Below are 26,272 nucleotides of genomic sequence, written 5' to 3'. Positions count from 1 at the left end.
CACAACAGATTTGCATCTTTCTTTATTCATATTTACATTCAAAATACTACTTCTTGCAAACCATTTTGCCTCAAAAATCACCTTCCTCAACAAGTATCCTTAATTTCATTAGGGCTTTATGCGTGCCTGAATTCACTTACTGCATTCTGTGATGCATGAGATTGGGACTTTGTTGCTAACATCTCTGGTAGCTAGCTATTACAGTGGAAGAAAATGCCTAACATCAGAGACTCTCTGACACTCAATTTTTCTTTGTACTTGAGTTTTATTAGAAGCTTTCTTGTAAATGTTGAAAATTGAAATATATTAATGACAGAATTTTTCTCCTACATAGTTTTAGCTGATAAGTACTTTTCACTGAGTTGTTAGGATGTGGACTATAACCAAAATGACAATATTAAGAAATGGATATCTAGTTTCATAGCATAATTTTGAGACTGTAATTTTGATATTAGAACTTGACAGACAATACAAGTAGGAGCCTCTAGTCGAGATCTGAATAGACAGATTACATTTTTTTTTTCTGTGAAATTAAATGTAACATTTTGTGGGTTGAAATTAAATGTAACATTTTTGTGTGTGTAAAATAGATACTGGGAAAAAGTGCCTGTAGGCATATAGTGTTTCATTTGGGGATTTTTTATTTGAAAAGTTTCATTTGGAGAAAGATAAAGCTAGCAAGTCCTCTCAAAACTACTTCTATTGGTTATGTCATCACTGTATAGCAACTGTCTTGAAAGCTGCTTTAATAGTGAGTATAAAAATGTATTTTTAAACCTTGTAACACTGGCAACTGTGCAGCTATCATTCAGCTTTCTAGAAATGTTCAGCAGATAATGATCTGGATACAGTGACAATGGAACTAGGAAAAGGCTGAGATACAGGCAATTTAAGCAGCAAGAGCCAGCACTGAGAAGCTGAAGTTCAAGCTAGAAGATGCAGGAAGTGAGCATGATATTCTGGCTCAGTAGAAGATCTGTTAAAAACAGCACTCCTTTAAGTTGTCAGAAAGTTATCTATTAACACTTTCAATAGTCTCTTTTTCCATTTGGAAGGATGCGATAAATATCTTCTCAGAAAATAGGAAGTATAGAAATGCAAGTAAAATTGAAAGGCATAACCCCAAGCCATAAATCTTTTTAAGACTGATTCATAACCTATTAGAAGAACAAGAGTAAACCTCTCTTTTAAAAGCTGCAGATCTTAAGACTTCTGGTCTCTGTTACTCTGTTTAGCACCATTGCACTAAGGCAGGAGGTCTTGAACAAATCTGCAAAGGCTGGCAAATAGATAAGCAGTGACTGCAAATGAGGGACAAGTGTAGTAAATGACATCATGTGTCCAAAACAGCTCAACTGTCTCAGTATCTTTCAAAAAAAAAAAAAAAGCCAGCTTTATAATATATATAATCCTGAAAGGTTTTACATATTCATTGAGAAACCTGTATATTAATCACAAACAAAACCCAAGTATTTTTTGGCAGCTAGTCTTTCTTATCTACTTCTTGTGCAGTAAATATTTAATCTTAAAAGTACATTTTTCTTGTGATGCTTGGATAGGATGAGAAAATCCATGCTGTCATTAACTGAGGGTCCTTCCAGCCTTTTATTCCATTAGACAAGTGGACAACAATGGGTATGTAGTGAGAAGCAGAAGAAGGAAGCAAGAAAATAGTGATACATCTGAATACTTCTTTTCAATACACAGTCTGTCAATGAAGGGCAATGCTTATATATTTATTAATTTTCAGACAGTTTGTTGAGGGTTTTCTGTTTTTTCTTTTTGATGAACTTTTCCAGCTGCTTCTTGAACCCATATAATTTTTCTTTGTACAGTAACCTCTTTCAGGCAGCTCTGCAGCTCCTTATGTGAGGAAGTATCTCTGTTTCAAACTTGTGTAACTTAACAGCTTTCTAGTTTGGCTTCATATCCCCAAGTTTCTTATGCTGGAAAATGAAATGAGCAGCCACTTCTTATTCACCGTTTCTGTGTGATTTCTTATTTTATAGATCTTGGCCATAGCTTCTTCTCAGTCTCCTTTTTTTTTCCCACCTGAATAGATCTGATCAATCTTCTTGTTCCTCAGTGGCAGCCTTTTCATGCCTATGGCTGTCCTTGTCTCTCTTCTGTATCTCTTCTAGTTCCACTGTATTGCTCCTAAGATGGAGAGCAAAGCTGTGCACAGCGGTTACGTGTTATTCTCACTGTGAATTTGTTCTGTGAATAACTTGCTCAAAGCTACTTGCTCCATTTTTCCACATCATTTATTAATATGTTGAATGTCATGGGCCTGAGCATGAATCCACCAGCAAAGTTCCTGTGCTGTGCAAACCAACCATTTATTCTTGACACTGTTTTAATAACTTTTCATCAATTGACCATGTAAAGACCTGTGGGTTTTTAAAATGTCATTGAGGCACCCTGTAATCAGTCTAACTTGGTTTTGTAAAGATATCCAAGATCAACTAAGCTTTGCTATTTCACAGGATTGTCACCTCAGAAATATTCTGGAGATTTTCTCATTGTGATTTACCTGTAGAGAAAATTGTGGTGTTTGCTCTCCTGCAATATATAATGCTCATCCAAGTGTATACTCATTTTCTTTATTGTAGTTTCCACTCCTTGGATCTTCTAACAGTACAAATGTCTGGCAGGTTGATCTGTAGTTCTCCATATTGCCTCTAAAACATCTTTTGAAAGACAGCGTTGTATTTGATACATTCCTTTTCTGTCATATTGAGGTGATATTAGGTGAGAGTACCTGCACTGTGATTTGACTTTAGATCTCTTGGGTGACTTCTGGTGTTTTGTTACCACTTATTTGACTCTCTAGTTTCCTGGCATTTCACATTGAGGTAGATTCAGCGTCATGTTGCCCATAAAGCAAGATTCTGGCACAGGAGTCCACTATAATCAACATGTATTTAATACAACCCTCACAGATGCTCTTCTCAGTCCTTGATCATCAGTTGACCCACACATTGTTGGGTGCACTTTCTGTCCCTGCCAGTTTTGAGGAAGGACAAGTGTTAGTTTTTATATCTTACAAGATTTCCCTCACTTTTGGGGGCAGTCTGCCTTAGTGTAGTGTTTACTTTGTCTGCTTGAGTTTGGTCTTTGTATTTTCCACATCTGGATGCAACTTCAACTCTTTGAAGAATAGTTTCTTATTTCTAATAGTTTCTCTTAACTTATTTTTCAGCAGTGCTCACTTCCTCTGGTTGCTTTAAAGTCATCTTTTATTACCTAGCAGGCATGAGGGTTTTTTTCTCCTACATGGTGTCTTTGAAGTGCCCCTGCATTTGAAAAAGGCTTTACCCTTTGGTGCTCACTTTCTGTTCCTTTTAAAAATCTTTTCTTAATATAGCCCTCCTATTTTGAGGTTAAAATTATTGTCGTAAATGTTTTTATATCTTCCTTTGCTTTGTCAACAATGTTCATTTTGTATCCCATTATGGTCATTGTTAAAATATGTGTCCTTAGAATATATTAAAATCAAGTTTTCTGTACTGCTAAACTGGCTTTTTTTCATGTGAATCTCTGTTATGACTGCTTCATGGTACAAGTACATTGTGTAAAAATCATCACATCTTGGTGTGAGATTTGTGCAGTCTGCTGCAAGGAGATGACTAAAATATGTCATTATTACTGTGCTGCTTTCCCTGGCACCTGTTTAATCTCTGTTACCATTTCATGGTTACTGCATTTTCTGTCTTAATGGTCACTCTGGGAGTTCTGGCAACTGTACTCACCACTACTTAGACCTGAAATTTCAGTCCACGGGATCATTTAATGCTCATTGACACTATTAGCTTGTTAATCTGATTTGTCTTTAAGCTTTCTATGGCATAGAGCATGTTTTTCCCCACTGGCATGACCATCTTATTTCTGTATTCTTTCTGCCTGGTAAAGCATATATTCTATGTCCAATTATGTCAGTACTGTCCTACCAATTATGTTAGTTTATTATTTTAAAACAAGATGTTTCAATGTATTACTTTTAGCCTCTGTTGTTTTGCATGTGTGCTTGGGTTTTCCATTTCCCTACCTTCAGTTTAAATAGGATTCTGTGATTATTAGTGTCCCTGTTACCTGAGATTTCAGACTTCTGTGCTACCTTTTCCTTGGGTTTCTAAAGATTGTGTGTCATTGCAAATTGCTTACTTTTCTTTAAGTATTTTTTAAAGTATTATATTTCTTTAGGTGTTCTTTAAGTACCCCAGATATTTTATCAGAAAGTAATCTTTCAACCTTCTCAGTGCCATTTGCCTTTTAATTTAAATGAGACCTACCCATCTCAGTAAGGTTCCCTTTATTCCAGGAGTTTGGGAAACTGAAGTTGTCATAGGCACTGGAGATGTTTTCCACATTAGGGTTAAAATCTGCAGTGACTGAGAGAGCTGGGAGTGTTCAGCTTGGAAAAAAAAGAATCCTGAGGGGGAGACCTTATTGCCCTTTACAGCTACCTGAAAGGAGTATGCTGATGGCATAATCCATAATAAACATTGAAGAAAATAGTTCAAGTAAGTGTTTTATGGTCTTGTGAAAGGTCCTCTCCTAGTTTAATGGAAAACCATTAATAATTGCTCTGTGGGAGTCTGACTTTTTTAATTGGTAACCAGTTTTGCATCTGCAGTCCTAGGTGATCTACCCTAGTTTGATTCCATTGATGTAAGGCAGTCTTCTTATTTTAATTTCAACTATCAAGCGAAGGCTGTCTCTCTAGAAAATAAAGTTCCCCTTCACAAGACATTATGATTTAAAATGCTTAACTAGCATTATTTTTTCAATGTTGTATTCCTTGGAGCATGTCAAAAAAGCCTGGGAAGTCCTAACATACAGCACATGTTTATTCTTCTGTATCTGTGCTCTCAGCTGAAGGAGTCTCTTTTCTTGAAAATTCCCTTCTGAGTACTGATAAAAAAGTCAATATATGAGCACATATACATTTTCAGAAGAAGAATTACAGATTATTTTTTACATACTGCACACAAATTGTTCATGAATATTTTAGTCATTTCATAGCTATTTGGGCATCAGTGCTCTTCCTAATAATGGACTGCTTCATTCATGCAACATTTGGTATTTTTAAATCTCTTCTTCACAAGATAATGTCCTTTTTAATAAGAAATAGTCTTCTATTGAAGTCTAATGAATCTCAAAGCTCTTTCTGAGTATTCAGTAACTTGGTTATAGCAGGATTATGTCATCACTAACACTGATATTTTAAGAGCCTAAAATAACTGCCTTGGAAATAACACTTGTGGGTTTTTTTTTAATCTACTCATGTTACATGCAACACCTACAGTCACTTATTACCTGTTAACAATTGTAGGCACTTTATTCTCTGATTACTTTGATTCTGCAGAGATGCCAGTGCAGTGTGGGTTAGTCCAGCTGTATTTTTCCTCATACCTGAGCTACTTTGGGTCTTTATGTGCTGCATTGCACAGTGAGGTGTAAACAGGCTTTAATGAGCTGTCTTTCTGGAATGCACATCAAAGTCTAATTATTTAACCAACCATTTTCAGGTGCACTAAAATTATGGATGTAGGTGGAATTGTATCTTTCCTTGCTAAAATGTTGTGGGAAATATCTGCCTCCTAACAAAAACTGAAGGAGACACAGAAGTCAGGGCACATTGTGTGGGATACCAGCTGAGTAGGATAAAAGCAAGCTGTCTTTTGCAGCTGCGTTTAGGAGTCCCAGCCAGAAGGAAAATATTCCCTTTCACGTATCCACTAGAAAGTAGAAATTGTTCAGAGCTTTTCTATGAGAATGATGCTGGACCAAATTCAACCCAACTGAAAGTCTCCACTTCCACGGGAAGCTGTGCTTGGCCCAGGGGCCCTATTCATGGGAATACTGTCCCTCTTTTACAACTACCAAGCAAATAGAGTCCCAGAGATGGTGTCAATACAGTTAGAGGACAAGTAAACCACTGTATTGATTTTGACAGCAATCCAAAGTAATATCTCTCTACTGTTAACAGAAACCTTATAGCTTGGAAGGGAACTCATTGAAATAGTGGCTTAGTAAAAGCAGGCAGCTAAATTAGGGGAAGTCTGATTGCAGTGTTGGCTCAGTTTGGTTATCCATAGAAGTAAATCCTACTAAAAGTCTAGAATAAATTATTTTACTGTTTAACAGAGGAATAGTGGGAATGTATATTTGCTAAGAAGACATTGGCATATATTTCTCTCCCTGTATTGTATTCATGGATCATCTGGACATATGTTGTTCCACAGCTGGGTTTTACCAGGTTTGAAACTACAGGGCTGGTTGGCAGGTGGAGAGCTCTATTTGGATTGGGAATACCTGTTGTGTTCTTGGAATGGCTCTTCCACTGATTTCAATAGTACTTTTTTTCCCCAGCATCCAAAAAGAAATTAACTGGACCATGTTCTAGGAGAGTGGTCTTTCTGAAAAATGTTTGGGGAGACAATCTCCTTCGGCTGTTGGAATGGTGTTGATAGGTTCTCAGCTTGTACGTGTTTGTATGTGCATTTATGAGCCATTGGTCTCCAGAGTAAACTAGATAATCTCCCTCTGCTCATGATTGCCTCTGTGAATCAACAAAAATACAGGAATTAGATGCTGTAGAATTTAATTCATTATATATGTTTTACTGGTGGTTTAATATCTTTCTTTCTCTTTTTTTTTTTCCCCATCCTTGATACAGAGGAATTCTCATTGACTCCTCAAGAGACATTTTGTCACTTTAATATTTAATAAAAATTGTGATTATGTCCACCAGGGTGCAGCCTTTCCCAAAAAAAATAAACCATGGTGGTCAGTAAGTGTTCAGTGCACCATCTGTTCCTTGGAAACCAAATGAATTTATTTGTCATGTTATCCACTTCAGGAGAAATGGAGAAAAAAAGTTGGATATATGTATTAAAATTGTAAATATCCTGAATAGCTATGAAATGCTTGTCCATTTTATAAATTATTTATAAGACTAAATGCAGTTGATTTTGTTGTGGTTGGAGTTGTTTTGATCTGTTTTGTTTTTATTGAGGCTCAATAGCTGTCATCAGGAAATGAAGATGTGACTATTTAATTCTTTTAAAAATTAAAGTCCATGACTGCTGCTTCTGGTACCATCCACATTAGTTAAAACAACTCCTTTCAAGTTGAAGCTTTCCCAGTTGTGGCAGGAGAAGAATTAAGTAACTTTTGCTCTGGGAGACAGAATACACACAAAGCCCTAGAAAACTTCATTTATTTTTCCCCCATCTCTGTCCTCTGCCTCCCAGCTGCTGCCACCCCAGGACTGCCAGAGATGACAGTCTTTGACCCAGCAGAAGTAGTGGGCAGAGCAGAAGGCTGCTCCTGAAGCCAGAGGGCTCTGTGTGTGCAGCAGCCACTGGCTGCTTTCCACGTGACTCACTGGCTTTGCAAACCAAGGAGCAGTGCCCTGCACCAAAGCAGCATCCATTTAACATTGAGTGCACTGACATAAGATTTTGAGCTAGTCTTTTCCTTATGCTATGTTACTACAAGAAGAGGTTGCCATGGCATTTCAAAATCTGTTTGCATTGCGGCACACTGGCCTGAATTCAGCATTGACGTCGCTCGGAGCAGGGGCATCCTGGGGTCCCTTCCCACCAGATTCTGTTACTTGGTTTCTTGTGATTACCCAGCCTGTGTATCTTATGTATCTTATGTTGTTAACTGTTGCCTATTACATTTATTTATTTCTCTGTGTTGTGCAAATTTAAGAATTCTGATAGTACCATGAGGCCCTTGAGTACATACTCCTACCTCATAGTAATCTTTATACTCAGGCCAAGTGAAAAGTTAATGGGATTCCAAAGTTTCAATCCTTCGTCATCCCCAGCTCGTTCAGAGTAAACAGGAGAGAATTTGCAGAGGGACAGAGTAGTAAAAGTTGTACAAAACTGCAAAGCTTGAAATAACAGTATTTTTTTCCTCTTGTTCCAGGTTATGCATTAGATCCCTCTGTAGATAACCCTGAAGCTGCTACCAAATATATTGGTTCTGTAGAAGAAGCTGAAAAAAATCAAGGTAGTTATAAATTACTTGCATCTTTAAATTGTTTTCATTGCTTCTTTACTAATGGATATTAGCAAAGGAAGGTATTATGTGAGACTTACCCATGTCCAAGAACACAATAAAGAAGAAATGTGTTGCAATTTTAATGCAGAGGGGGAAGAGAGATATTGGAGTGTTTTGTTTTCTTGAAGTAGCAAATTATTCAGGTTGTCATGACAAATTTCAGAATAGGATTTGTAATGTGCCATTGCATGAATACAATTTATCAGTACAATTTGAAACAGCTTTTTGGTTCTCTTAAATTCTGTCTAAGCTAACATTGTCATGTGTCTGCATTAGGATACCTGTATGTTGAGCTAATCACCAAAGCTGCTCCTCCTCAGGAGCAAACTGATCACTCTCTGTGCAACCTCTGGCACTCCTGTTGGGAGCTGCATGTTATCTCTGCTTAGCAAAGTTAAGCTCTTTGGGTTATTTGGAAAAGAAAGACCACTGGAAGGTTGCCAAATGGTAACAGCATGGCATGCCACTGGGAGGCTTGATACCAGAGGCATGGGCTTTGTAATTAATACTTTGATACAAGATATTTAACACTCAAAGGGACTCGTTTGCATTGGAAAACTGTACCTGTGTAAATGTCATGGTTATGCTTTCCCTTGCATGTCTTTTTCAAATATCCTATTCACAAGGGTATACAAAGGATCTTTTTTTCTGTGTCCTTTTCGTCAGAGTATATCCAAGCTTATTTCAGTCTTTCCTTCCAAAGAAGGAAATAACTAAGATTAAACCATTTTAAAAAAACCCTTTTCATAATGGAATTTCGTGATTTCGTACTTCATTAAGAAAACCCTTGATTAATGTGATTCCTTCTGATCACTACTTAATTTTTTACATTGCCTATTTTCCCCTTGTTTGTGTAAAGCTTCTTTGGTCTCTTTTGTACTAGATGAATATTACTGCTGCTGCAGAAAAACATTTTTTGAAAATTTAACATAATTGTATATACAAGCTTGGAAAACTTAAAATATGTTAAAATAATTACCTACAGGGTTTTTCCCCTCCCATATCCATATTGTATAGTGGTTTTGACACATGAAATTCTGTGCAATATTTGTGAAATGCTAGTATTTCTATGAAAGAAAATGATAGTGTTTGGAGGGAGATGACTGTCTATAGCGACAGACTTTTTAAGAGGGCCTGTAGCAATAGGACAAGGGTAATGATTTGAAGCTAAAAGAGGACAGATTCAGACTAAGTCATAAGGAAGAAATTTTTTACAATGTGGTTGGTGAAATACTGGAACAAGTTACCCAGACAGGTAGTGGGTGCCTTATCCCTCAAAACATTCAAGTTCAGGTTCAACAGGGCTCTGAGCAACCTGATCTTGTTGAAGATGTTGCTGGTCATTGCGAGGTGGTTGGAGTAGGTGACCATTAAAGGTCACTTTCAACCCAAACCATTCTATAATTCTATTATTTTTTTCTAAATTAAAATACACAGTTGGGGTTGGGGTGTTGTTGGGGCACTTGTCTTATTTTCATTTTGGGACTGGTTTTTTTCAAACTGAGAGGATTCAGAGGGATCAGAAGCCAGAAGACTTTACTTTCAAAGACTACACTATTTAAAGCATGAAAATTGATGTATTCATACAGTCTGCAGACTTACTGTTAAAAATTTATGGTACATGCCAGGTTAAATATTCTAACAAGCAAGGATACACAGTTGAAGTGTTACTCTGTTACTGCACATAGTTAGTAATGTTCATAGCTGGAGAAGTGAGCAATGCTTTGGCCAATTTTAATCAAATACTTTTTCCATGTTGTCCTTTATATTGAAAGGAGCAGTGGTGGTGGCTTTTTCTTTTAAACTGACTATGGTGTAACCTCTGATGTATTCTGTGTTAGCAGTTAGTCAGTGTGTTGTTTCCTTCTTCAGGTTTAACAGTGTTTGAAACAGGACAGAGGAAAATTGAAAAGAGGAAGAAATTCAAGGAGAATGATGCATCTAATATTGATGGGTTTCTGGGACCATGGGCGAAGTATGTTGATGAAAAAGAAGTAGCCAAACCATCAGAAGTAAGTCCTGCTTTAACAAAATGGATACAAATTGTCAGTACATGGCAGTGGTTTCAACAGAGATCCAGCTGCACTACTGCTTGTCCAAGCAGATCCATGCTATGCTTTGGGGCAATTAGAAACATTTTGGGTGACATATCCAAATAAAATGTTCCAGATATTCTGCATTCAATTATTCAGAACACTTTTTGGAAATAAAATTAATTCAATCTATGTGTAGAGTCTGATTAAAAGAAACAGCTTGGGGGAAAAAAAGTGAAAATAAAACTTTTTTTTTAAAAAAATGGCAAATGAAAACCCCCAATATCACACACACAAATGCACACACCCTGAACCGTCCAACCAACAGATATCCTTCTTGTCCAGTCAGTGCTTAACTTTAGTCTGTGACTAAAAATATATTTGTTCTTTTCAGTGTATGTAGCCTTCCAAGCCTTTATGGTTTTGATAGGGGTATTCTCTTTATTGGTGCTTAGAAATATTTCTAATCTTGTTTAGCAAATAAATGTTTTCTTAATAGTGAGTAAACAATAGTACAGTTCTGGATTTTGTTATGTGATTCTGAATGCTGACTAAGAGATCACGTTTTATTTTTTTCCAGGAAGAGCAGAAGGAGTTGGATGAAATAACAGCTAAGAGGCAGAAGAGAGGAAAACTAGAAGATGATAAACCTGGAGAGGAGAAGACTATATTACATGGTAATGGCATCTTCCTGGCTGTTCTCATTTTCTAGCTCGCTGTGTTTTCTTGCCTGATGTGTTAATTAGTAAGAATGGCAGACAGCCTCAGCACGTTGATGTTTCTGTATTGGAGATAACAGCACTCACAGGCAAAGGCATAAAGGACAGGGAAAGAGATAAACTTGGACTAATTCCACTTTGTACTGTGAAGAGCAGTGTGGAAATATAATTTTTCAGGGTACTGGTTTTATTTATTTATTTTCAATGTTACTCGATGCATGTATCTCTTTTCTGTTTCACAGAGCAAACATATTGAAGTTATGGGTTTGGCTTAGTTTCAGCTTCAGAATTATTGTAGTTTTGTATGTCAGTATTTTCATCAGCAGGTAGTGCTCTGAGTTACGGTTTATGAACAATTTAGAAAATCACTTGGACTTTACACTTCCTCAATTTTTAATGTAAATGTTCTTGCCGTCATACTATGAATAATTGTGTATCAATTAATTACCCTACAGAAGACTGTAGTGTGTGGTACCTTCAAAGAAAATGGTTTGGTAATTAAGTAGAATTCAGTAATTTTTTGAAGCTGTTACTTGAACAGCCCTGTGTAACACTGTTTGGTGTGGATAGTTTGGTAGACAGGGTCTCCCTTTGTGTGCTAGTTTCTACAGCTAGGCTCACACACATCAGCTGTGAGCATCCTTTCTAAAGTGCATTGAGGAAGAAGTGGTGGCTGTGAGAAAAGCATTCCTGGCACTAGAACATTGTTCTCTTTACGTAGATCATAGTAGTAGATCATGGTGGTATTTATAGCAATGAACATAACAAACATGAAATTTTAGCCACTGAGCCTCCTACGGGCTAATTATTTTGTATCCAAGTTTTCATGCTCTCTACCTGAAATTTCACAGTGAAAGACCTTGCCATATAAACTGTGATCTGACAATGCAAACATTCCAGAAATACTCCATTTTGAAGATGTGTGTATGCATGGATACTGTGCAAGAGTACAAGCAAAACTCCCATAACAACATTCCAGAAACAGAGAAATGAATTTAATCAGTGCACACTTTATTGTCATGGCTACCCAACATACGTCTACTCTGAAATAATCCATTTCCTGCACAATGCATCCCTGTGTTTCTGACTGTCCAATGGCTTCTTAAATCTAGCTAAAGAGCGGTTGTTGGCTGCTGCGGACCAATATTGGTTCATGCTGGCCAAATGAATCGTTTTTTCCTTGATTTGTAATTTTGTTGACATGACTGACACAGCACAGAGTTGGCCAGAATGTGAGTTGCAAGCAAATGTCAGGGTTAGAGTTGCATGGTTTAATCTATGTAGTGTTAGTGTAAGCGAAGTCTTTTTGGTCAGGGGAACTCTCTTGCTGTTTGATGATGAGTAAAATGGGTAAGAGAAAGATTGTCTTCATGATTGGATTGTAAGGTTCCAAGCAGACTTTGCTGAATTGACATAATTTGAGTATAACTGATGTCAAATAAGATTCCACATCTGTATGAAGAAGCTGGTTTTTCTTATACCCCCTTCTTTCACCTCTCGGTCTACAGCAGAGCAGCTATGTTGAGAAAACTGTAATTGTGTGAGTTGTTAAGCCTTTCAAAGATTATAACCTCTTAAAATATGGATTCTCAGAATTCTCTGTTTACCTTTTCAGTTAAAGAAATGTATGACTATCAGGGGAGATCTTATCTTCATGTCCCTCAAGATGTTGGGGTTAATCTCCGTTCTACAGTACCACCTGAGAAGTGCTATCTTCCAAAGAAACAAATCCATGTGTGGTCTGGGCATACAAAGGTAGGAGTCTTTGTGAGCATAGAGCATAACAACCCATTTAATTTTTTGTCTGCAGCTAGTAATTTCTATAAAACTGAAAAGTCAGTAGAAGGAAAGAGTATTTTCCTTTTTACCATACTCTGCATGTAATTAGTTGAGTTACATGCTCAAGGTGTTTTTGCCTGTTCCATTGCAGTTGTGTAGCTGCATATATACTTCTTGACTTCCTGACCTACCTTAAAGGGTAAAGTATTATTCAGTGACTTTGGGGGGATTTGAAGTTATTTCTGAAACTACAATGTGAATGACAATAAAGCTGATTCTAGAGATTCCTAAGAATGTTTGGGGTTTGAGGGTTTTTTGTAGTAAGAGTACTTAAGGGCTATTTCGTATCAAACTTGGGTAAAGTGACATAGGTTTGGTGATTACAGGTTTCCCAAATATAGCTAATATCTTTGAGAGGTGTGTCTTGCTAAGGGTTTTCTTTGATGCTGCTTAAAATCCACAGTTCCTTCTTGTGTCAGATACCAAAACAATATACACACTTCTGGTGTTAGAAAAGTGTTTCACTGCTCAGGGTTGTACAGCATATACTCAATTTGCTGCTTCTATCGCCACTAATTTGGGGGGAATATTCTGCAGTGCAATGGACATCACCTTAATAATATTTGGAAGATGGAAGAAAGGAGGACATAGGGAATGGTTTTGGCTTTTACCCTTTTTTCAGTTGAGTCACGTCTCTGAGCTTTTCTTAAATGATTGCTACATCAACAAGCTTATAGCTGCAACTCTCAGGGCTTGCCAGAATGACACCTCCTCCCCAAAGCTCTAGTCCCTCCTCTGCCTTTTATCCTATTACACCAGACTGATATGTAAAATGGCTTTTTCCTTCAAACAAGGTGAATAATGATACCGATGAGAGAGGCAAAAGAAAAATGGGCTGACAAATTTAGAAAAGCTGGGGGAAATAAGTAGACCATAATAGGGAGGATAAAGTACCCAGCTCTAACCAGAGGTGGGAGGGAGGAACTGCATGGCATATGAATAGAGCAATCAACATGAAATGGAAAGGAGGGACATTAAAGCCATGAGTACTTGGGGGTTCTTTGGGCTTCCCAGAAAGGAGTACCTGGAATGCAGACAGCTGTGAAGATGCTGTGCCCAGGAAATCTGAGCTCAGTGGGTAGAAAGCACTGGTACTATATGTAAGAAATTGAGCTGGCCAAAAGGTTTTTTTCTTTTTTTTTTGAAAAATTCCATACCTGCCCCATCTAAAAACACTTGTTATGTAGAGACAGTTCCTTTAACCCCCAGTTTGTTTTTATTTGCTGTGTTTGCCACCGTAATGGTGTGGATGTTGAAGGAGGTTATATATACAGCTGTTAAAGTGAAACAACTTTTTTCCAATAGCATTTGTTCAAAATACATCACTGTTTCTAAAATGGAATGTGAGCAGGTTATTTCTTTTCTAGGTACAGTATCTGTATATTTTATGAAGATAAGCTTTAGCTTTTTGCTTGGAAAAGATGGCAAATGAACTGAACAAACTTCTGATTATCCACTTACTGTTAACTTATGTTCTTATTTACAGGGTGTCAGTGCAGTCAGATTGTTTCCTCTGTCTGGGCATATAATGTTGTCTTGCTCTATGGATTGCAAAATTAAGGTGAGTTATTTTGCTGTTTTCATGAATACATTTTATACCATCCTGGAATATAGACAGTGCATTTTAGGATACATAAACATACTTCTACCAAATACCTTTTGTCTGTGTTAGAATAATGTTAGTTGTTTTTTAATAGCATTTAGAAGGTCACAAGTTTCTCATATTATTGCCTTTGTTGTTGTATTAATTTATTTTCTGTGAAGCCTAGTTTTATAACTAACAATAGGTCTCTGCTGAAATCTTTTACTGAAGCATTTGTGGTGTGAACTAATCTCACTTCAGTCCAACATATATCAACAGAAAGCTGATGTGTTGTTTTTTTTTTTTTTTTAAGTAGCAAAACTTTAAGTCAATCAAGTTGGAATATAGTATGGGAGCTTTAGTTCTTCTAAGGGAATTTTGCTGACAGGAAGATGACAGCATTCTAGTGAATTTCTGAATAGATTGTGATTAATCAGTACATGGTATATGTTTGTAATTAATTTCTTAAAAGATGTTTGACGTATGTTAGCACTTAATTTCAGCATCATTGTTGTTTAACAATTGACATATTTCCCCCCATCCTTTTTTTCCTAGCTATGGGAAGTATATGGTGATCGAAGATGTCTACGAACATTTATTGGTAATAGACTTTTTTTAAACTTATTTATGTCTAAAACAACTTCCTGGAAGAATATGGTTTAGGTTAGCTTATTAATTTGTCATAGAGAGGACTTGTGTGCATCCAAGGCCATGGTTGTTTGGAATGATCTTGGCAGTAAGAACTGAAAAAGATGCACATTTTGTTAAGAACTTTGTCATTATTCCAAACAATTTAATGTTGATGTGTAACATCTTACAACCCTTAAAACAAAACATTAGTGTCCTACAGTCATGAATACTTTATGCAAGACTTCTTTTCAAAGGCAAAATTTTGAGATGAAGTTGCCCCATCTTCATGTTGAAAACAGCAACCCTCTGTATTTGACCAGTGAGGGTGTCTCATGGTCTGATCCCTCCTTAAATAGGTCATTCCATCTGTGCTGAGTTTTTAGTGCAAAAGCATGGGAAATCTTTTTTAGGTTCAGGTGCAGTCTTTGTTCATGTAACAGGTGCTTTTTAAAGCAGATATCTGAGAGAGAGAGAGAGAGAAATACAAACTTCTTAGCAACCTTGAATGCAGAACAAAAGTTGCTGATTCTCCTATTGAAATAGGAACATTTCTAGAACACTGAGTGAATATATGTTGAGTAACAAGAAAGAAGTCTTTTTTCACCTATTATTTCTGATGACAGCAGTGTGGCAAAGATGATGGCTCAAAAAAGGTTCTCTCTCAATAGACTACTCTTTTTGAACAGTGTGACTGTTTTTCTCAAAAGCTTCTTATTATCAACCAGATTTGCTTACAATTTTGCTATATTTCAATTACTGTGTCAATATTTAAACTAAAAAAAACTGCAAGTCTGATGTGGTGGTCACATAAAAGTATTGAGGCTGAGGGGTAGCAAGATTAACATTAGATGAAAGCATTCTTAATTTTCTGATCTAATATTTCCCATATTTTGTACCTACTTACTAATTTTAAATGTTTCTCCATTACATGAGTCTCATGTAGTGTTTGTCTCTCGTCTTTTTCATTAGATGTTGCCATTTATTAGAGTATTTTAAATTGCTTCTGAAGTTCTGGTTGTGTATCAATTTATACAAGTTTATACTTGTTTATCAAGTTGTTTCTGTGCAGTGCTTTTGTTTCTCTCTCCAGTGTTTTAGAGGTGTGAGGATGTTAAGAAGTTTTATTCTCACTATTTTTTAAGAGTTACTTTTTCTTTCTGACTTGAATTGTTCTTTACTAGTTCTCATTAAGAACTTCAATAAGTGATTTTCTTCTTCTCTTTGCGTTGTTAGAGCATTTAACTTGAGTAATATGGGTTGGGTTTTTTTTTAATTAATTCTAAGTATAAATGGATGAAAGTCTACCATTGCATTTTTTCCTGTTTTGTAGGACACAGTAAAGCTGTCCGAGACATCTGTTTTAACAACGCCGGCACTCAGTTCCTTAGTGCTGCATATGACCGCTATCTAAAACTCTGGGACACTGAAACAGGTAGGCTTCTGTTTGTGGGTGCTGTTATTTGGCACTGGTTTTAATTAATAGTGACTACAAAGATATCTCAGCATTCAGGTTGTTTCCAGTTGTCCTTCATATTGTCTTGTAGTTCACTGTTTAGGCTTTCATTGCAGGATAATTAGTCTTTTTTCACAAATGTTTTGTTGTTATCTGCAATGGTGCAACTGACACTACCTGTATTTCATATAGCTTTTTATTTGAGAAGTTTGATAGTTGTTTGTAATGCTAGAACAATTTTTAGCAAAAAGACATCTTGTCAAATTGCATGTTTACATTTACAGGCATGAAATTACTCTTTACACCTAAATATGCTTAATTTAGAAAAATTATCTCACTTGGTCTTTTGCTTAACCTTAAAAGCATTCCAAATAAGAAAAGGTGGTGACCTGCTGGTATAGAGAGGTGAAGGGTAGGTTTGATGCTCTCATGCCTGGGAGATGTTCTGTAGCATTCTGCTACAAATAGTTTGTTAAGTTAAAAAAAATACAAGATAGGTTTTGTCAGTATTCTTTTAAACCTGGGTCTCTTCCTAAGACAGAGAGTTCCCATGTTTGAAAAAGTTGTTAGCTTTCAGGGTTAGCAGTGTCACTAATCTTACACAGGTGATAGCCAGAAAGGTGTAAGTCTAATTCTCCAGTGTTGAATCTGAACCTGAGTCTGAACTCAGTTCTTTAGACAGAGCTTTTGTATTAACACGTCTCCTGTAAGTTACAGATAAGGAGTTATAAGGGTATTTGTGGCTGAAGCTAAGAGGGGAGGACAGGGCTTTATTTTGCAGTTGGATTACTGTTAACCTTTTCTGAGATTAGTCTTGAATTCTTGCCCAAATTTGTATCTCTTGTTGAGAAGACCTCTGATCCTAAGGAGATATGTATTTTAAAGACAGTGGTTAGCTTGTGATACCCTGAACCTGTCCTTATGTTCTGTTATGTCCTGGTGGCATACAGGGTACCAAGCAGTTGTATTGTTTGGGAATTGTAGAAAACTTACAGAGCAGTTTGTGTGTGTGCATGTTAATACAGGTGCATGCATACAAATGTGAAAGATGGTCTAATCAAAGAGTAGGGCAAATTCTGCCCTCTAATTCTCTCAAGGACGTTAAAAGAAGTGTTGTCTGCTCTTAGTAAAGTGCTTTTTTTCAGTATCTGCAACAACCAATCAGTCCATAGCACTTCCAACCTGATACACTATAAATGGGTTTTCTGTTGCAGGGCAATGTATTTCAAGATTCACCAACAGGAAGGTTCCTTATTGTGTTAAGTTCAATCCTGATGAAGATAAACAAAATCTCTTTGTTGCAGGGATGTCAGATAAGAAAATTGTACAGGTATGTCTACTCAACATTTATTTCTCTAAGAGTACTGGTATTTAGTAAAAAAGCAGGTTCTTATTCTGACTTTTTTAATTGTAGTGGGATATTCGAAGTGGTGAGATTGTGCAGGAATATGACAGGCATTTGGGAGCTGTCAACACCATTGTGTTTGTGGATGAAAATAGAAGGTTTGTGAGTACATCTGATGACAAGAGTTTAAGAGTCTGGGAATGGTAAGTCTAAAATTTTGAATTTTAGCTTGAAAATTTTACCTCCAAGTATATTGTGAACAAACTGAGAAGAGAGTTCATTTTTAGAAATACACATAGCACATAGGCCACTGGAGTGTACTGAGTTCTAGCTAGCTCAGGACTTAAAACCCTGTTCTGACTTAATGCTTGAGACACTTCATCGATTTCCTCAGCCTGAAGCACACTGCACTCTGTTAGTGGTCTCTGCTCTCTCCCCTTTCCCCAAGGGTGTATTAGTCTTTAAATTAACTCTTAAAGCAATGTATTCTGCTCTATTACAATTGGTGTGTGTTGGTTTTGAATGCTTTGAACTCAGATGTCCATAGTATTTTATGATACTTGGCCCATGTTTGAAATAACAAGTTTAGTGTAGCTTTATTCTGGTTTTCTGTTAGTCTGGCTTTTTGGCAATAATTGGTACCCACAGTATGAATACAATAGATGACAGAAAAGGTATAGTCTGTCCAGGAAAAACTAATACAAAATATTTGAAATGGCTTCCAGTTTTTAACATTTAACCTGCAGAGAAAACAGATCACTCCTATCTGAAATGTTTTTCACAAAGTTCTAGGTACTAAGATCTTGAACTTAGAACTTCTAAGATTTCTTTAGGATTTGACAATTTATTTTTGAAATAATCAGTCCCGTATCTTGAGGTATTCATTTCCTTTTGCTGTTCACACATGCAAAACTGTTGCATAATGCAGAATCTAGTTTGACAGTTCTGTGACTAATCAGTTTCTTCCTAGCTGCTTGCTTTTTTTTTCCCTGTAGCTTAGACAAGAGACTCCAATCTGTGCTATTGGAATGTTCCCCAAGCAGGCAGCTAAATCCTCAGCTTGTCTGTGATCGTCTGCAATCATTGCCAGTAGCAGTAGGAATGACCAAAGTCTGGGAGCCCAGGCTTAGGCTAGACATAAAATGCTGTCACCATATGCTGCTCCAAAAAAGCCTCTGTTCAGTACTTCATAAGCAGACCCATGGATTTACTGAGCTCCTTAAAGAAAAATCTTTACAATACCATGTCTGCTAAGGAATGTCTCCTCTTTGTTGAGTGGGAGGATGATCTCGCTTGCACAAATCTGTTATTTCCTTGAGATTGGATTGCCCTTGTTTTATGAGCTTTGTGTGATGGCCGAAATAAATAGTAAAGTGGGTGGATTTAGTCAGTCTGTGGAGAAAAGCAGGAAAGGCAAAAAGGTTCTGGCATGGGAACATCACAACCTGATTGTTCCAGTAGCAGAAGTTTTTTTCTTGAGGAAAAAAACATGTAACAGTGTTTTGTACACTGAAGAAAGAGCTCCCTTGTTGAAATGATAGGAAACTTGACTCTATGCAGTATTCTGTAATGCAGTTGTTGGGAAATAATTTGGTTTTATAAAGAGCAAATGTAATGCCGTCTTCCTGGGCATGACTTGAAAACCTTTCCCCACAACCTACCATGATATATGCTAATTGGTCTGTAAGCATATTTCTGTAATTTCAAGACCCAGATTTTTAAAATGCCTTAAAACTAAGTTAATACAGTCATTATGGAAGATTTTGGAGTTCAGAAAAATTCATGGCAAATTATTTCTCAAATCCTTTTTCCTAAGTTGGTAAGAAAAATTATTGCTACTTAGCTGTGATTTGGTTGCTGCGCCTTTTGGCACTTTTCTTTGGTATGTTCTTCAGCACAATGTTTCTTCAGTATCCTACACAAAAAAGTGGAAGTAATTATGACCTGAGTATGGCCTTAAAAGCTAGTAATAAGAAGTTAGTCTAATTGCTTCATTTCAATTGTCTAGAGGAATTCTGTAGTGTTTTGTAAACACTTTGACTTGGCCAGAGATGGGTAATGGGATGCCATGTCTGACTTTACAGTGAGGAACTCCTGGGAACTTAAATCTGCTTTCCCAAGAATCCATCCTGTGCAAGGATTTCATGGGGCTGTATATAGAATTGCAGTTGGTTAGTTGTTGAAAGTTTGGACTTCAAGTATAGTACAGACTCTTGTAGAGTACATAGTTTATTTAGGAAGATTAATGGGAGTACTTGAAAATTTGCCTGCTTTTGCATTTCATGTGATTGAGATGTAAAGTTGGCACGGGTATCATATACTGTGTTCTCTCTTCTAGAAATGCAAAATATTATTTTGTCTTTGCTTTGTATGCATCTAATCCTGCTTGGGTAAGCACTGAAATTATGTGAGCATTTAACTTTGGAGGCTGTTACTTCTTTTTACCTCCGAGTCAGCCAGCAAAGCAAGAACTAACTGTGCAGTGGTAATTTAGTTATTATGCTGACAGGTTTTGGAGGCTTGTCATCTCTGTAAATCTGTGCCCCTCAGTGGGTCTTTTCACCCATGGCTCCTGGTAGAGATAATGCAGTCTCCTGAGGGACATCTTCATTATGTGTAGGTCCCAAAACTGGATTGGGTTGTACTGAGGGTTTGGGTTGGCTTGCTTCTTTTCCTTCTTTTGTTAAAAAGATTTTTCTGTGTCTTGCCTGGGGAAGAAGTTGTATCAAAACCCCAGAGTAAAAAACTTCTAAATCTTGGCTAGCAGATAGAATTTCTGATATTCAAAACTTTTCAGCCTTTGAAATGCTATGAAGTGGGGAAAGGACTTAAAAATATTTAAATTTTAAATATTTGTCACAAAAAACAAATATGTCACATGAGTTTTGAGGTTGGACAACCATGATAGCATCTGTGTTGGTAATTTTTTTAAGGGAGCAGGCTGACATTACTTATTTAGCAATTTGACTGGAAGCAAATGTGAAACACAAATGCATCTCTTTATTCTGCCTAATAATTTAATGCAGCATATCCTGCTGCCATCCTAAGTGTGCCTGGTAGGTATCAACATAAAGCAGAGCTGTTATGAATAAATTCTAGCAGGTGAGCCTGCCTTCATTTGTAAAAGGAGAAGCAGAACAACTGATGCTGCATTTAAATTTCTGACTGCAGAACAATTCAGTATTGGAGATGCATCTTCTGTGATGAGACTTTAACAGGGCTTCCAGTGGGATTGGCTTTACCAGAAAGTTGTTGGTCTGCAGGAGTGTTGGGTGGTGGGAGTGGATCAGGGCCTGGCCTTGCTGCAACCATAACCTTGTGTCCTGTTGCAAGTGGAGCTGGAAATGGTGTGGGTAGGATGTGGCGCTTCCTGGACTGTTGTGTTGATAATCTTCAGAGATGATGTGGAATCTTCACAGATTTGCTGCCCAATGGCCATCTTAGGTCTGTCTGTTTGGAAGCTGGTTATCCCTGGCCTAAAGTGCATGCTTTTATCCATGGAGTGTATTAAGTGGGTTGCCCTTCTTATTCTGAGGAGTAAATGATTTTAACACACAGGAGCATTTGTCTCGCTTCCTGACAACAGAGCAGCTTCTCACTCTGCTGCCCCGTGTGTGTTGCTTAACAACACAGGAGATGAGGGAAATAACTTCCTGCGCAATAAAGCAGTATGCTAATTACCTTGCTAATGCCGACTGTATTGCCATCCAGCAAGGCTGGGCAGCTGGGACGAGGCAGCCACCCACGCTCTCCGCTCCCCGAGTGTCCCAGCAGCCCTTCTGCTCTGTCAATTAGACAATGGAGTCATAAACATCCCCTTTGTATTAATTAATGTTGCTACAGAACATTTTGCATGTGCTTTCTGCAGAGCACATTAATCAAATCTATTTTCTGCTGGAGGTTTCTTTTGCTTAATGAGAAAGCCATGTACATGCCTTCCCTTTTTTCCAGTCCTCCAGTGCAGGGTATGAGGAATACTGTGAATATGCACAAGCCGTTAGTAATTCAATTTATATAGTCAAAACCAAAGGGCAGTTCTGTGGAGTAAGGATTAGACTGTCCTTGTTTTTACCCTAGGCCTTTGTATAGGATAGTGTATGTTAAGAACATGCACTGGCACAGTCTTTATGCAATTGAGCTGGGGAGTTCAGTGTTCAGTTCAGCTGTGAATATTTGGAATTTGGTTGGCATCCCATTTGGGGAGGTCAGGAGGAAAAGGGCATGTCAAAGAGATGAGAGAGACTAATTTTTTCTTTTCCTTTATAAAATGTTTAAAAAGAAGAATTTAAAAAAGACAGAAATATTGATTTAAAACAAAACTCAAGTCAGTAAGATGTTCCAGTAAGATCCATGCATATGTCAGTATGTTCTTGCTATCCAAATAGGAACTTTGTAAGAGCTGCAGTTACCTGGAGGCAATAAAGGAACTTTGTGCTACAGTTTTGCTTTTAACAATTAGAATTATTACTCTAATTTAGACTCTGGCTCATTTGACTGGAGTAAATTCACACTCTCAGAGGTTATGCTTTAGATGGCTCTGCATCTGGAGTTCTTGGGTGTACATTCATAATATTTTTGAGTTTTTGTATATTCTTCCTTTGGATGCCACCATACATTCTCCATGGTTCAGTTGCCACATAAATCAGCTGACTTGAAGCAGCTCTTTGGAACATCTCCATGTCTTCATAAAACACATACTTCTTCCTTTTGCAGGGACATTCCTGTAGACTTCAAGTACATAGCTGAGCCAAGCATGCATTCCATGCCAGCCGTGACTTTGTCTCCAAATGGTAGGTTAACACTTTACTGCCTTCTTAGACCTGATTTACATAAGCACCTCTTACTGATTATTATCTCTGTGATGTTGCTGTGTTGCATCCTCCTTTCACCCCAGACTAACCCCTCCCCAGTCACTCTGTGCATTTAATCCAAGATTGGATTGGATCATGTTTTGATTTAAAATTCTAAAGAACAAGTATTTCAAAATGAGGGTTTATATCAGGGTAACTGTGTCAGTTTAAAATTAGGCCTTCATCCAAATGAGGCAAAAGGACTCTCCCTAGAGCTACCATGTGCTCTTTGCTGTATTTAAACTATTAAGAGCAAGAATGGAGGGAACTGACAGTGGTGGCAGAGTGTTAAGCAAGTTCAGCAGTCCTTGTGGTGCCACAGTTAAAGTAGAAACTCATGTTGTGCATGGTCTTGTTCCCTTCTGTTATGAATGTAGTCCAAATAATTCTTGCATAAGAGAAATCCCAAATTATCTGTGTTTCTGTATGTTAATGTTTCACTGGTGTTTATGTTCTTCAATTAGAATCATACTGAAGAACGATAGTTGTTTAGTGCCTCAAGTAATCAGTGAAAATCCTTCTAACAAGGCAAAATTCCTGTTATCTGTTTTGGCCAAATTTAAATAGCTTTAGTGTCACCATTATTACAGTGTTGCCAGACTTGCTGTTAACAATCCCATTAGGCTGAGTAGAGGCTGATCAACTTGTTGCACAGCCAATGTTATGTTGTCACTGCATAAAACACTATAAAGGCAGTGCCAATATGCAGAGTTTGGGACAGAAGTTTCTGTTCTGGGTGTTCTGTAGCACGTCACCATCACTGAATTCCCAGGCAGGAGTTAATGCACTGCCAAGATGCAAAATGAGATGAAGTTATGATTAGAAAAGCCTCAATTTTTCTTTCACTAAAATATCTTTATTAATTGCATTCTATTACGGCAGAGAATACTACATAGTTGCAAACTCCTCAGTCTACCTTAGACCTGTTTTCCCATAAAGAAAAGAGGGGATGACTTCCTTAGAGTACCCACAAAAAAGGTGATCAAGTAGAGTGCAGCTAGATGGATTTTTTTCCCCCTTTACTGAGTTATGTGATTGTGTGCCACCAGCAAGATTACACAGTATCTTAAAAACTTCACAGGAAGCCAGTGGGGTTGATGCAGCACATAGCTGGAACAGTCAGAGCTTTAGTAGAGTCCTGAGTGCATTTTGTAGGAATAGGCATCCCAAAGCCTGTCAAACATAAGGTTTCAACTCTTGGCAGGCAGAAACAATATCAACTCTTACCTAAATCTCTGCTACATAATTGTCATGGCTTGACGCTGGTGCAAAATCTGTATTCAGATAGTGCAAGAAAAAAAGTCAAAATCTCTAAAAACATCCCAGTTAGGTCTGTTTCTTCAGATGCAGCACCCTAACACCACCTTTGTTTATTGCATTTATAGGGAAATGGTTGGCTTGCCAGTCAATGGATAACCAAATCTTGATTTTTGGAGCTCAGAACAGATTCAGATTAAACAAAAAGAAAATTTTCAAAGGTCACATGGTAGCTGGCTACGCTTGTCAAGTGGATTTTTCACCTGATATGAGGTAAGTTTTTGTGGGAATGAACTTCTTCTTATATAACTTGCAAGTATGGACCCTAAATTTTTTTTTTTAATCCCCTGCAACATGCATGAATGCACAGTCCCGTTAGCTCAGCATCGGGCAGAGCTCCCTTGCCAAACAGCAGAACAGAAGGTTTACTCTTAACATCTGATAGGACTAAGAGAGGCTTCCACATCTGACTCCCATCTTTTTGCACATGGTGTGCACTGCAGAGTCTGTTCCCACAATGTGCACTCATCTAGAGTATCTGGGATTTGAACTCACCCAGTTTCCCCAGTTCTTAAGTCTGGTGTGGTATCTTCATTTACTGTTCAGAAAATCATCTCTTTCTTCCTGTTTGCTTAGTAAAGTGCCCATACATTTAGTACTGTATGTACATAAGATACAAGTTACTATAAAAACTGGGGAATAACCTCAGCAAACCCAGAGGAAAAAGTGTCTATAATTTTAGAGAAGCTTGTGGCACTTTCTCTTGGGTTCCAGCAACACCGTGCACGGTATAATCACGCTGCTTAGCACGTTTACCTTGCAGTTGATGAATCACCTTCTGCAGGACTTGTGTGCTCTTAGAGCACAGCCTGAAAGCTAATTCCTTGGTAGGAATGTTTGCAGGCTGTGTCAGATGGGAAGCTCCCTGGAGGAAGCTCTTTACTATTGCTCAGTTGCTGCTTGTAATAGCATGCAAGGAGTCTGCACACATGATACAACTTTCATTTTATTCCTGTTAATACAGCTATGTGATATCTGGAGATGCAGATGGGAAACTGAACATCTGGGACTGGAAGACAACAAAACTCTACAGCAGGTTAAAAGCACATGACAAAGTCTGTATTGGTGCAGTGTGGCATCCACACGAAACATCCAAAGTCATCACGTGTGGCTGGGATGGTCTGATTAAACTGTGGGACTAGAGGGGGTGCTGCAGAGACCAAAAGATGCAAGCCCTGCATACATCTGAGATTAGGGTGCATTCTGCTGTGAGGAGGGGTAGACATTGTAATACTGCAGTCTCAGCTCTCTGTATATATGCACTAAACACCAGGAAATTCAGAAGACTCAAGTGAAAGGATATAGTTCTAAATATGGCATCTGGGAATGAGAAGCTAAGGTGAGGTCATCTGAAGCATGCAGAATCATGTGCCAGTTTGTCTCGCCTCTGCTTGTGCAAAACACTCTTGTAAAATAATATAATTTTAAGAAAAACTATTTTTGTGGTTCTGGCTGTCAGAGAGTTTAAAGAGAAAACCAGTGATTGTGTAACTTTCTTCCTAAGAAGAAATCTGGGGTACCTACTGCAATAGAGCTGGAAAAGGTAAGCACAAATCCACTTGCTGAGATTTGCTAATTCACACTAGAAATGAAGAATTAATTGGAAGCTAGCAGTTGTCAGATGAACTCTATCAACTGAAGATGCCATTCATAGTCTTAGTTTCTGTCTGTAGAATCATGAGGCTACTCACTTTCACTTTTGCAAGTAGTCTTCATTTTCAGGGTTTTCCTCGTAATGGTTGTATGCTGTGTTGTTTTTTTGTCTTCCCATATGCTATTCTGTTCCAATAAGCATGACATATTAAAAAAAAAGTGAATGTCTCTTTTTCTGTTTTGAATAGTTTGTATTATAAGCCCCATGAAGGTTTTGACAATTTAATGTATATACATGTGACACCTTTTTTCTTTAAAGAACTTATTTTTAATAAATCTTTTTATAAAAACTCTGCTTATCTTTATTCAATTTTTCTGTCTTGCAGTGTCCATATAAAATATTTCCGACCATTTGGTGTTTTAATGTGCAGTTGTATCAGTGTTCAGATAAACTCATTCTCTTGCAGTGTTCATCTGCATGGCCTGCAGACTGATCCTCTGTTGGGAGAGAAAAGGCTGTTCCTGCTCCTCTGCTCTTCACCATGTGGGTGGGAAAGGGCTGCTCCTGTCTTGCAGAGGATGAATTTCTGATGTGCTTTTCAGAGGGAAGGTTTGATTCCTGAGCTGGGAGTTGAGCTCTGGTGTGTGCCAGGTGCTGCTTCAAGAGAAAGCGGGCTGGAGAAATTTGGAACGGATTTTCTCCTTCAAATGCATTTCCCAAATGGATATGTGGCGGTGTGCCCTGACTGTTAACAGTTTATATGTACAGAGAAGTAAGGAGGAGAAGAGGAATAGAGCTGATAGAAAATCTTCCCACAGGAACACATAC

The 26,272-nt window shown here is 37.6% G+C and overlaps 1 protein-coding gene across 1 annotated transcript in view; it reads left to right on the top strand.

Annotated features, from left to right (window-relative positions):
- Nucleotides 1–25,796, top strand: part of CDC40 (cell division cycle 40) — a 36,573-nt gene extending 10,777 nt beyond the window's left edge. The window contains exons 4-15 of the mRNA XM_066547111.1: nucleotides 7,948–8,031; nucleotides 9,955–10,094; nucleotides 10,696–10,792; nucleotides 12,450–12,589; nucleotides 14,160–14,234; nucleotides 14,811–14,856; nucleotides 16,216–16,317; nucleotides 17,553–17,668; nucleotides 17,753–17,886; nucleotides 22,397–22,473; nucleotides 23,919–24,063; nucleotides 24,815–25,796. Coding sequence (XP_066403208.1) covers nucleotides 7,948–8,031; nucleotides 9,955–10,094; nucleotides 10,696–10,792; nucleotides 12,450–12,589; nucleotides 14,160–14,234; nucleotides 14,811–14,856; nucleotides 16,216–16,317; nucleotides 17,553–17,668; nucleotides 17,753–17,886; nucleotides 22,397–22,473; nucleotides 23,919–24,063; nucleotides 24,815–24,992 — 1,334 coding nt within the window. The 3' untranslated portion in view covers nucleotides 24,993–25,796. The remainder of the gene's footprint in view (nucleotides 1–7,947; nucleotides 8,032–9,954; nucleotides 10,095–10,695; nucleotides 10,793–12,449; nucleotides 12,590–14,159; nucleotides 14,235–14,810; nucleotides 14,857–16,215; nucleotides 16,318–17,552; nucleotides 17,669–17,752; nucleotides 17,887–22,396; nucleotides 22,474–23,918; nucleotides 24,064–24,814) is intronic.
- The last annotated feature ends 476 nt before the right edge of the window (nucleotides 25,797–26,272 follow it).

This window comes from Molothrus aeneus, chromosome 3 (assembly GCF_037042795.1).
Source record: "Molothrus aeneus isolate 106 chromosome 3, BPBGC_Maene_1.0, whole genome shotgun sequence".
NCBI lineage: Eukaryota > Metazoa > Chordata > Aves > Passeriformes > Icteridae > Molothrus > Molothrus aeneus.
This window is presented reverse-complemented; position numbering and strand designations above follow the sequence as displayed.